General features: G+C 60.8%; 1 protein-coding gene across 1 annotated transcript in view; it reads right to left on the bottom strand.

The window, feature by feature from the left end:
- The window catches only part of LOC105710763 (serine/threonine-protein phosphatase 2A regulatory subunit B'' subunit beta-like), a 48,649-nt gene that overhangs the window by 22,486 nt on the left and 13,425 nt on the right, over positions 1–12,738 (bottom strand). Inside the window, 1 exon segment of the mRNA XM_064372054.1 lies at positions 1,788–1,973. Within this exon segment, the coding sequence (XP_064228124.1) occupies positions 1,788–1,973 (186 nt within the window).

The following is a 12,738-nucleotide window of genomic DNA, read 5'->3' as shown; positions in this document are numbered from 1 at the left end:
CTGAGGGGGCGGATCACCTGAGGTCGGGAGTTTGAGACCAGCCTGACCACATGGAGAAACCCCGTCTCTACTAAAAATATAAAAAGTTTAGGCGGGCACAGTGTTGCACGCCTGTAGTCCCAGGTACTTGGGAGGCTGAGGCAGGAGAACTGCTTGCACCTGGGAGGTAAATGTTGCAGTGAGCCGAGATCGTGCCACTGCACTGCAGCCTGGGGGACGGAGTGACACTCGGTCTCACAACAAACAAACCCAAAAAACATAAACCGGTCATCTCACTGATTTAGAAAAACCATTTTACAAAATTCAAAATGTACTCTTGATGAGAACAGTTAACAACTAGGATAGATCTGGCAAGTTTGCAAGCTGATAAGTGGTTTCAACCAAAAGGTGAAAGGCGGATGGTCACCCCCCAGGCCAGGAACAGGACGAGGGTGCCCCGTCTTTCACTTCTATTCAACACCGCACTGCAGGTCCTAACCACAGTAGCCAGGCGAGAAAAGAAATAAAAGACGTGCACACCCAGGAAGGTACTAAAACTGTATCTACTTACAGGTGACATGGTCTCGTGCCCACTGAGAAACGATTAGAACTAGGCTGGGCACGGGGCTCAGGCCTGCCATCCCAGCACTTTGGAAGGTCGAGGTGGGCGGATCACCTGAGGTGGGGAGTTCGAGACCAGTCTGACCGACACGGAAAACCCCATCTATACCAAAAATACAAAAAATTTAGCTCGGCCTGGTGGCGGGCACCTGTAATCCCAGCTACCCAGGAGGCTGAGGCAGGAGAATCGCTTGAACCCTTGAGGGGGAGGTTGCGGTGAGCTGAGTGCACGGCCACCGGGCCATGACGTCCACAGCCGGGGGACGGTGAGACCCCAGTGCACGGCCACCAGGCCACGACGTCAACAGCCGGGGACAAGGACACCCCAGTGCACAGCCACCAGGCCATGACATCCACAGCTAGGGGACAGGAGACCCAGTGCACGGCCATCAGGCCACGACGTCCACAGCCGGGGACAGGGAGACCCCAGTGCATTGCCACCAGGCCATGACATCCACAGCCGGGGGACAGGAGACCCCAATGCACGGCCACCAGGCCACAACGTCCACAGCCGGGGACAGGGAGACCCCCGTGCACGGCCACCAGGCCATGACATCCACAGTGGGGGACAGTGACACCCCCGTGCACAGCCACCAGGCCACGACGTCCACAGCCGGGAGACAGGAGACCCCAGTGCACGGCCACCAGGCCACGACGTCCACAGCCGGGGACAGGGAGACCCCAGTGCACGGCCACCAGGCCACGACATCCACAGCGGGGGACAGTGACACCCCCGTGCACAGCCACCAGGCCACGACGTCCACAGCCGGGGACAGGGAGACCCCAGTGCATGGCCACCAGGCCACGACATCCACAGCCGGGGGACAGGAGACCCCAATGCACAGCCACCAGGCCACAACGTCCACAGCCGGGGACAGGAGACCCCAGTGCACGGCCACCAGGCCACGATGTCCACAGCTGGGGACAGGGAGACCCCAGTGCACAGCCACCAGGCCACGACATCCATAGCCGGGGACAATGAGACCCACCTCGGCCCCTCTGCCCCACCCTCACACGCCCGCAGTACCACTTCGGCCTCTCCACCACACCCTCACACGCACATGGCACTCACCTCGGACTGTCAGCCTCACCCTCACACGCCCACAGCACCACCTCGGCCGCTCCGCCTCACCCTCACACACACACGGCACGTCGGCCTCTCCACATCCCGCGTGTGTGACACGCACCTTGGCCACCAGGCCCATGTCGTCCATGCTGGCCCTCTCCTGGGGGAACTGGGCGAACGTGCCCTCGATCTTGCTGATGACGGCGTCCACATTGACGGAGTCCTGCGGGCGTCCTCTGGGGAAGTAGAAGGTCGGAATGCTTTGGCTCGTGGCCGGGGGAAGAGGCTCTTGTTTCAGGGTCTGGACCTGAAGAGTTGACAGAAGCACTCGGTTAGAACCTGGGAGCCGCCGACGCCTTGTCCACCTGGACACGGGACCAACGCAAGGGCCACTCTAGGGCCCATGGCGCCGAGGCCACCTGCCACCAACCGGGACTGGGACATGGTGCTCTGCAGTCACCGTGGGGGGGCCACACACTTGATCCACCATGGAGGCCGCCTCAGCCCAGCCATGGGGGACACCAACACACCCACTGCAGGGCCACGTCCACTCGGCCACGGGGACACTCACACACCCACTGCAGGGCCACGTCCACCCGGCCACGGGGGCACTCACACACCCACTGCAGGGACACATCCACCCAGCCACGGGGACACCAACACACCCACTGCAGGGCCACGTCCACCCGGCCACGGGGACACTTACACACCCACTGCAGGGCCAAGTCCACCCGGCCACGGGGACACCGACACACCCACTGCAGGGTCACATCCACCCGGCCACGGGGGCACTCACACACCCACTGCAGGGCCACGTCCACCCGGCCACGGGGGCACTCACACACCCACTGCAGGGCCATGTCCACCGGGCCACAGGGGCACTCACACACCCACTGCAGGGCCACGTCCACCGGGCCACAGGGGCACTCACACACCCACTGCAGGGACACATCCACCCGGCCACAGGGACACACACCCACTGCAGAGCCATGTCCACCCGGCCACGGGGACACTCACACTCACTGCAGGGCCATGTCCACCTGGCCACGGGGATGCTCACACCCACTGTAGGGCCACGTCCACCCGGACACGGGGACACTCACACACCCACTGCAGGGACACGTCCACCCGGCCACAGGGACACCGACACACCCACTGCAGGGCCATGGGGACACTCACACACCCATTCCAGGATCACCTCTGCCTGGGGGGCTACCTGATGCCGACAGGGACCCCACAGAGGGTTGCTGCTCCACACTGAGTACCCACCACACCTGGCAGGGCAGGCGAGCAACCCAGATGCCCGAGACACCCACGAGGACCCGCTCCCAATCCCACGGGCCACACCAATGACCTCACACCTGGCAGGGACCTGAGGACAAGGGCAGCCCCACGTCCCAGATGCCGGACAGCCCAGCCAGGATGTGTTCCTGATTCTCACGGGCCACACCAATGACCTCACACCTGGCAGGGACCTGGGGACAAGGGCAGCCCCACGTCCCATATGCCGGAGAGCCCAGCCAGGATGCGTTCCTGATTCCTACGGGCCACACCACTGACGTCACACTGGCCAGAGCCCTGGGGACAAGGGCAGCCGCAAAACCCAGGCGCCCGAGAGCATGGACACGGCAAGGCAGAGCCCTGCCCCAGGAGCCCGGCCGACTCACATCCTGAGAGGCAGATGCAGAGTGGGCACCCGCACAGGCAGTAGAGGGGGTCGACCAGCAGGTACTGCTGTGGACACAAGCCTCAGCCTTTCGCCCAGTGCAGACCCCACGCCACAGGCTCCTGGCGACACTCAGCACCAGCACTCCCCTCGCGCAGAGCATCCGCAGGACCCAGACCACTCGCTCAAGAGGCTCCCGCTTCAATCTCCACAAAACCTGCGAGCTGCATATTAACTGTCATCCTGAGATACTAAAACACCGAAGAAAACAGTCAACGACATCAGCAACCACACGGCGACCTCCTCCTCCAACTACCCAGGGGACGGGGCTGCGTCCTCCTCCTCCTCCTCCTCCTCCAACTACCCAGGGGACGGGGCTGCGTCCTCCTCCTCCTCCTCCTCCTCCTCCTCCTCCTCCTCCTCCTCCAACTACCCAGGGGACGGGGCTGCGTCCTCCTCCTCCTCCTCCTCCAACTACCTCGTGTCTGGCTGTGGAGGTCCCACTGTGGAGCCTTCAGCTCCTCCCCTTCACAACGCTGGGTCACACAGCTCTAGGGCTCCTGGTTTTGCCAATATAATGACCTGGGTGCACCCACTGACCGTCTTGCTGAAAACTGACAAGAATACTGGACAGAATGTTTCACAGAAAACTGACAACAATACCGGACAGAATGTTTCACAGAAAAGTGACAACAATACCGGACAGAATGTTTCACAGAAAACTGACAAGAATACTGGACAGAATGTTTCACAGACATCTTCTAAACAGCAGCATCTGCAGGCTGCCAGGAAAGTACAGTATATTAGGCCACAGGTGCCCAGAAGGAGCGGGCAGGGAGGCCCCGGAGGAGGGATCCAGGGAGGCCCAGGAGGAGGGATACAGGGAGGTCTGGTAGGAGGGGGCAGGGAGGCCCGGGAGGAGGGATACAGGGAGGTCTGGTAGGAGGGATCCACGGAGGCCCGGGAGGAGGGATCCACGGAGGCCCGGGAGGAGGGATCCACGGAGGCCTGGGAGGAGGGATCCAGGGAGGCCCGGGAGGAGGGGGCAGGGAGGCCCGGGAGGAGGGCGCAGGGAGGCCCGGGAGGAGGGGGCAGGGACGCCCGGGAGGAGGGGGCAGGGAGGCCCATGGACCCTGCACAGGCTCTGCCTTCAGAAGTCTGGACCGAGCGTGCTCCCCGAAATCTCTCACAGTCTTGCAGAGCTCTGGGGAATAGGAGGTAAAACCCAGGGTCACCAGAGGAAGCTGCGTCAAGTAAACCTCCCAGAACGGTCCACCTTCAGTAAGAAAAATGAACTGCCAATAAAGCTCCCTCGGGCCTCAGGCCCCAGGAATGAAAGGAAGATTGTGGCCTTTGCCTGGAGCTGCAGGTAGCAGCCGGGCAGGGTGGAATTCTCCCGAGAACTTACGGCTACAGCCGACTCTCCTGCAGGTTTGCACATCAAACTCCCATCACCACGATGGTGAGAAAGGCCTCACACGGCCGGGCACGCTGGCTCGTGCCTGTAATGCTGGCGCTTTTAGAGGCTGAGGCGGGCAGATTGCCTGACACCAGCGTGGGCAACATAGCAAAACCTCACATCTACTAAAAAAATAAATAAATTAGCCAAGTGTGGTGGCATGTGCCTATAGTCCCAGCTACTCAGGAGGCTGAGGTTGGGAAAATTGCTGGAAGTCAGGAGGCCGAGGCTCCAGCAAGCCGAGATGGCACCACCGAACTCCAGCCTGAGCAACAGAGCAAGACTCCGTCTCCCAAAAAACCCCCATCAAATGAGCAGCTCACAGTCAACAACCAGCGACAGGCCCACAGGACTGAGGCACCATGGGGGAGAGGCTTTCTGTCCCTCACTGTGAGGTGAGAGGGCCTTCTGACTCTGACACTGCCAGGACATAAAACAGGTAACACCTCCTGCATTTTAAGAAATAAAAGAGGGCCGGGCGCGGTGGCTCGGGCCTGTAATCCCAGCACTTTGGGAGGCCAAGGCGGGTGGATCACGAGGTCAAGAGATCGAGACCATCCTGGTCAACATGGTGAAACCCCGTCTCTACTAAAAATACAAAAAAATTAGCTGGGCATGGTGGCACGCACCTGTAATCCCAGCTACTGAGGAGGCTGAGGCAGGAGAATTGCCTGAACCCAGGAGGCGGAGGTTGCAGTGAGCCGAGATCGCACCATTGCACTCCAGCCTGGGTAACAAGAGCGAAACTCCGTCTCAAAAAAAAAAAAAAAAAAGAGAAGGCCGGGCGCGGTGGCTCACACCTGCAATCCCAAGAGTCTGGGAGGCCGACGTGGGTGGATCAACTCAGGTCAGGAGTTCGAGACCAGACTTACCAACATAGACAAACCCCATCTCTACTAAAAATACAAAAAATTAGCTTGGTGTGGTGGCACGTGCCTGTAATCCCAGCTACTCCAGAGGCTGAGGTAGGAGAATCGATTGAACCCAAGAGGCAGAGATTGTGGTGAACCAAGACTGTGCCATTGCACTCCAGCCTGGGCAACAAGAGTGAAACTCGGCAGGGCGTGGGGGCTCACGACTGTAATCCCAGCCCTCTGGGAGGCCGAGGCGGGCAGATCAAGAGGTCAGGAGTTTGACAACAAACGCTATCTTTAGTAAAAATACAAAAATCAGCCAGACGCGGTGGCAGGTGCCTGTAATCCCAGCTACTCGGAGGCTGAGACGGAAGAATCACTTGAATGCAGGGGATGGACCTTGAGGTGAGCTGAGGTCACACCACTGCGCTCCAGCCTGGGTGACAGAGTGAGACTCCGTCTCAAAAAAAAAACAAACAAAAAACAAAAAACGCAAAACCATCTCAAAACAAAACTAACAAAAGAAATAAAGGAGAAAATTGAAACTACGAAATAAAAACAGAAAATACAACCAACGGCCAAAAACAGGGGTGCGCAGCCGGGCGCCGTGCCTCACGCCTGTCATCCAGCACTGTGGGAGGCCGAGGAGGGCGGATCACCTGAAGTCGGGAGTTCGAGTCCGGCGTGGCCAACGTGGGGAAACCCTGTTTGTACTAAAAATACAAAAATCAGCCGGGCGTGGTGGCGGGTGCCTGTAATCCCAGCTGCTCAGGACGCTGAGGCAGGAGAATCGCTGGAACTCTGGAGGCGGAGGTTGCAGTGAGCCGAGATCACAGCGTTGCACCCCAGCGTGGGCGACAGAGTAACATTCTGACTCAAAAAAAAATGATGTGTGATGTTCAAAGCTGTGATCCCAGCACTTTGGGAGGTGCAGGAGGAGGGAATCACATGAGGTCAGGAGTTCGAGAGCAGCCTGGCCAATATGGCAAAACCGTGTCTCTAGTAAAAACACAAAACTTGGCCGGGTGTGGTGGCGGGTGCCTGTAACCACAGGTACTCGGGAGGCTGAGGCAGGAGAATCGGTGGAACCCGGGAGAATGAGATGAACAGTCAGACATTTTGACAGCAAAATTTACAGTCAACGTGCAGGCCGGTAATAGACAGTGAAGCAAAAGCTGAGACAAGCCAGGGCCTCCCAAACGGAAGCGCGGAATTGGAAGAAGGGATGCGGAGCAGAGCAGGTCACAGTCACGAGGGGTAGAGGCTGAATGCGTGTGTGACGGTTTGTGACTTGCAGGAAAAGATACTGATCAACGTTGGGCTTTGAAAAATTTACGAGTTGGCATTTCTTTCTTTTTTTTTTTGTTTCCTAAGAGACGGGGTCTCACTATGTTGCCCAGGCTGGCCTTGAACTCCTGGCCTCCAGCGGTTCTCCTGCCTCAGCCTCCCACAGTGCTGGGATCACAGGTGTGAGGTACCGTGTCCGGCCAGCAGCTGACATTTCTAGGATACACAGTGAGCTACTAGAAAATTCCTACTGCGATCGAGAGGAAAGGAGCTGAGCTGAAAAAGAACGGGCGGCAGAGATGCAGGAGGAGACAGTTAGAGCCTCACACAGAGGAGCAGGCGGCATCAGTGTCAGGGAACCACGTGCTCCAGTTACAGGACGGAGGCCCGACCGCAGGAAGAGAACAGCCTCCACGTGTACACAGAGACGTGAGACAGAGGCCGTGGGACATACGGAGGCCTTCAGGGAACCACGTGCTCCAGTTACGGGACGGAGGCCCGACCACAGGAAGGGAAAAGCCTCCACGTGTACACAGAGACGTGACACAGAGGCCGTGGGACATACGGAGCCTTCAGGGAACCACGTGCTCCAGTTACGGGACGGAGACCCGACCGCAGGAAGAGAACAGCCTCCACGTGTACAGAGAGACGTGAGACAGAGGCCGTGGGACATACGGAGCCTTCAGGGAACCACGTGCTCCAGTTACAGGACGGAGACCCGACCGCAGGAAGAGAACAGCCTCCACGTGTACACAGAGACGTGACACAGAGGCCGTGGGACATACGGAGCCTTCAGGGAACCACGTGCTCCAGTTACAGGACGGAGACCCGACCGCAGGAAGAGAACAGCCTCCACGTGTACACAGAGACGTGACACAGAGGCAGTGGGAGATACGGAGCCTTGAGGGAACCACGTGCTCCAGTTACGGGACGGAGGCCCGATCGCAGGAAGAAAACGGCCTCCACGTGTACAGAGAGACGTGAGACAGGGTCTCTTTCAAGAATGACATGAGGCTGGGCGAGGTGGCTCACCCCATAATGCCAGCACTTTGGGAGGCCCAGGAGGGTGGCTCACTTGAGGTGAGGAGTTTGAGAGCAGCCTGGCCAATATGGTGAAAGATGCACAAGGCTTCAGGATCCAGAAGCTGCACGTTTGCTTTCCAGATGGAAGAAAGCACGCCGGTAACATCCGTGAAGTCGGCACAACGTGATGGACAGATGTGGAGACGGAGAGGCCACCAGAAAACGCTGAAGAGGTCGGTCACGGCAGGACAGACAGTCCCTGGGGGCTGCCTTTATCCATGCCCGACAACGCAGCCTTAGCACTCACCAAGTGAATACCACTGGACGTGCCCTCGGCATGCCAGGGAAGGCGGAGCCCACCCACCCCGTGCAGCGACAGGGGGAAGCCGGGCCCACGCGGGCACAGATAGAGGAGAGACGGAACAAGAAACAGCCCGAGCAGCCCGAGCTCGCGGGCCTGGGAGATTTACAAGTTTAATCTCCGGGACATAAATAGACCCGGCCCCGGCACAGCTGCAGAGCACACATTCCTTTCAACACGCACGGAGCGCCTGGGCGGCGGCCACCTCCCGGGCAGCAGCGGGTCTCCCTGGGCCCCGAAGCAATCGCCGAGAAGGCGGCCCGCCCCGAACGGAGCCGCCGGGCAGGCATCACCACACACACAGAAGGAGGCACGACAGCTGTGTGCGTGGAACAAGAATTCTGAAGTCAGCCGCCTCCTCAGTGAAACAGGGAGACGGACCGGAGGGGCGCCTGGTCCCGGCCGGGCACTTTCCATCCTCCTCAGGGCTGCTCTTTGCAGAGCGCTTGGTAAAGCACCTGTCACGCAGGGCACACTGATACAGGCGACACCCTGCCTCCCGGAGAGCTATTTCTGTTGAGGGCACCAGGAAGGCAGCTCCTGACTGACCGCAGTTCCACAGGTCACAGAGACGTCTCTGACCCTTCCCGAGCACAGCTCCGTTTAGCAAAACACACGCGTGTACCAGCAAACACACAGCCTCCGCCTGACACGGACACGGCCTGCTTTTGTGCAGAAGTGTGTCGGGGTGCAGGTAAGTTCCAGGAGAACACAGGCCCGAGTGGGCAGAGGGTGAGCACAGCAGGCGGGGTGTGGCAACACGCAGAAACGACCCTCGTGCCGACCCCAGCGGGACCGGAGAGCAGGCTCAGAGCCACAGAGGAGGCTCTGTGCCTTCCTGGTGCCCTCTTCAGCCGGAGTCGGAAGCCCGGCGGCTGTGGTAAGGGATGTCGGGGTTCGGGCAGGACCCACACTCACGGATTCCAGCCGAGCCCCTCGCCCACCCAGGGACCCTCTGTGAAGGCTGGTAGAAGGCTGCCAGCGACACCTGCAAAGGACACGCTGCATGGTAAACACAGGGGCCGGAAAGGTCAGCGTTTACCCAGAGGAGCGGACACGGAGGTAACAGAGCCCGGCCCCGCGTGGAGGTTCACAGATCCCCTCTCTAGCAAACAGGGAGAACTGGGGTGGAGGGTGGACACGGGAGGTCCACGTGTCTGAGTCCACCCACGTGAGCGTGGGCTGACGCTCACACACATGGTGGCGCCGGGCCCCGCATGGAGGTCGTCACGTGGGCTCACACTCGCTCACACACATGGCTGAGCCGGGCCCCGCGTGGAGGTCGTCACGTGGGCTCACGCTCGCTCACACACACGGCTGAGCCGGGCCCCGCGTGGAGGTCGTCACGTGGGCTCACGCTCGCTCACATACACGGCTGAGCCGGGCCCCGCGTGGAGGTCGTCATGTGGGCTCACGCTTGCTCACACACACGGCTGAGCCGGGCCCCGCGTGGAGGTCGTCACGTGGGCTCACACTCGCTCACACACACAGCTCAGCCGGGCACCACGTGGAGGTCATCACGTGGGCTTATGGTTGCTCACACACACGGCTGAGCCGGGCCCTGCCTGGACGTCCTCACGTGGGCTTATGCTCGCTCACACACACGGCTGAGCCGGGCCCCGCGTGGAGGTCGTCACGTGGGCTCACGCTCGCTCACACACACGGCTGAGCCGGGCCCCGCGTGGAGGTTGTCACGTGGGCTCACGCTCGCTCACACACACGGCTGAGCCGGGCCCCGCGTGGAGGTCGTCACGTGGGCTCACGCTCGCTCACACACACGGCTCAGCCGGGCCCCACGTGGAGGTCATCACGTGGGCTTATGGTTGCTCACACACATGGCTGAGCCGGGCCCTGCCTGGACGTCCTCACGTGGGCTGACGCTCGCTCACACACACGGCTGAGCCAGGCTGTGCCGAGCAACTGGGCCTCTGCAGAGATGTTCACTGGGCCCTACACCCACGGCTCCGGTGAGCTGCGCGTCTCCACCGAGCTCAGAAGGCAGGGCTGGGGGACGTGGGGATCACAGTGGAGCCTGCTGGGACCCACGGCGAGAACACGTGCTGTGTGACACGCCATCATCACACAGGGGCCTCCTGGGACCCACGGCGAGAACACGTGCTGTTCCCATCCCAAGGCGGGAGGTCAGTGAAACTGAACACCCCCCACCTGGCTGAGTTTGGTTTGGCAAGGATGCCGGTGACTGGGAAGTGGGCAGTGGCAGGGAGGAGGGGGAGCCTGGGTTTCCCACCTGGCAGGGAGCAGCCACCAGGGGCTTGGCGGGAAACAGAAGCCCAGGCGGGACGAGCAAGCTCAGGAGCCTCTGCCACGGCTGATGTTAGCGCGGAAGGCGCTGCACCCCGACACTTCCAGTGGCTCCAACACGCTCGCCCCACAGAAGATGCATGTCCCGGTGCAGCCAGCCACGTCCACGTGCGAGGTAACCACCTAACAGACTCCACAGCCCTCACAGAAGAGCTCCGCCCCCCCTGAAGGGCAGACAGCTTCCTCATCCATCCACGTGTGACCTAACCACCCAAGAGACTCCACAGCCCCCACAGAGAGTCACGGCCCCGCTGCAGGGCAGAGGGCTTCCTCGTCCAGCCACGTCCACGTGCGAGCAAACCACCTGAGACTGCAACCAGCAAGCACACACATCCCGCAGATCCTGCTCGGAGCTCATCTCACTCGGAGCGGTCTCCAGGTTAGGAGGTTTTAAAGAAACCATGCTTGTAACACAAACTCACAGCCCCTACCCACTTACAGGCAAAATGTCAAAACCTGGGAGACCGAGATCAGATGAAAACTCTGGAGTGTAAAAGCCGACGTGATCTTAAAGAAAAAATTTCAATTAAAGTATCAAAAGAAGTGGGTCTCCCTCCCCTCCAAACCGGACGCTTTGGCTCAACCTGACGTTTAGCCCGCTAGCTCCAGACCCCTGGAACTGAGTTTGAAAAACGCCCACCACGCACACCCAACCGGCCTGGGTGAGGTTCCGCCACAGCAAAAGCCGAAGCTCGCAACTTACACAGAGGTTGTCAAGGGAAGACTCACACGTTTAAACGACACGGTGCCCGTACGACTAAGCTACACAGTGTACAAGGGGGACAGACACACAGCTTACTTCCCTGAGCACAGATCACACTTCAAAGCCGGCCAGGGTGGAGGCTTGCGCCCCTAATCCCAGCACTTTGGGAGGCAGAGGTGGGCGGATCACCTGAGGTTAGGAATTCGAGACCAGCCTGGCCGACATGGTGAAAACCCGTTTCTACTAAAAATAAACACTGCCCGGGCGTGGTGGCGGGTGCCCGTAATCCCAGCTACTCGGGAGGCTGAGGTTGCAGAGAGGCGATACCGCGCCACTGCACTCTAGCCCGGGAGACAGCGAGACTCTGTCTCAGAAAATAAAATAAAACAAAAACACGAGTAAAAGCACACTGGACAAACGGTCTGGCCTAAAGAAACAAGAAGGGTGAAGGACTTTCCCCGCGTTTATCACCGGCAATCCAGGGTATTATTTAAAGGAAAAATCTGTGCGCAGCGAACCCCTGAGGCACTGGCGGTTCTCAGCCCGCCTGGCTTATGTCAGCAGCGTGCCACACTCACAGCTAAACTCCCGGGAAAGCAGCGGGTGCTCTTTTCCAAGCCGGCTTTTCCCACCTAGCTTGGCGCAGCTTCCCGAAGAGCAGCACCCGGTTTTCGGCGGCGCGTGGTCCGGGTGGGTCCCCTGCGCCCACGACTGACCCTGAAAATCTTGGGTTGGGGCCCTGCCGGGGACACCGGCTGCCAGGAGTGGCGGTGGAGGGGGAATACCCGCGTGGGGCCGGGAGGGACACCGGGTGCGCGGCCAGGAGCGGCAGCGGGGAGGTCCCTGACGGTGCGCGGCCAGGAGTGGCGGGGTGGGGGTCCCCACGCGGGGCCGGGAGGGACACCGGGTGCAAAGCCAGTAATGCCGAAGGGAGTCTCTGCTTGGGGTTGGGAGGGACACTGAGTGCGCGGCCAGGAGCGGCGAGGTAGGGGTCCCCGACGGTGCCTGGCCAGGAGTGGCGGGGTGGGGGTCCCCACGCGGGGCCGGGAACGACGGTGGGTGCAGGGCCAGGAGCGGCGGTGGAGAGGTCCCCGACGGGTCACGGCCAGGAGTGACGGCGGGGAGGGGGGTGTCCCCGCGCGGGGACCGGGAAGGGGAAGGACGGCGGGCGCAGGGCCAGGAGCGGCGGTGGGGGGGGGGGGCGGTGTCCCCGCGCGGGGCAGGGAGGGCAGAGCTCGCGGAACCAGGAGGCTGGGCCGGGTTTCGGGGGCGGGTGTGGGGAGGGGGGAATCCGCGGGGCGCGCGGGGCTGACCTGCTGGAAGGCCTTCAGCCGCTTCTTGAACCGCGAGGGCAGCACGAAGTCGCAGCCGCGGGCCAGTGAGGCCAGCTCCTGGCG

This window comes from Aotus nancymaae, unplaced genomic scaffold (genome assembly GCF_030222135.1).
Source record: "Aotus nancymaae isolate 86718 unplaced genomic scaffold, 86718_ANA_hifiasm-v0.15.2.pri h1tg000268l, whole genome shotgun sequence".
NCBI classification, from domain to species: Eukaryota; Metazoa; Chordata; class Mammalia; order Primates; family Aotidae; genus Aotus; species Aotus nancymaae.
Note: the sequence above shows the minus strand (reverse complement) of the source record. Positions and strands in the feature narration are given on the sequence as shown.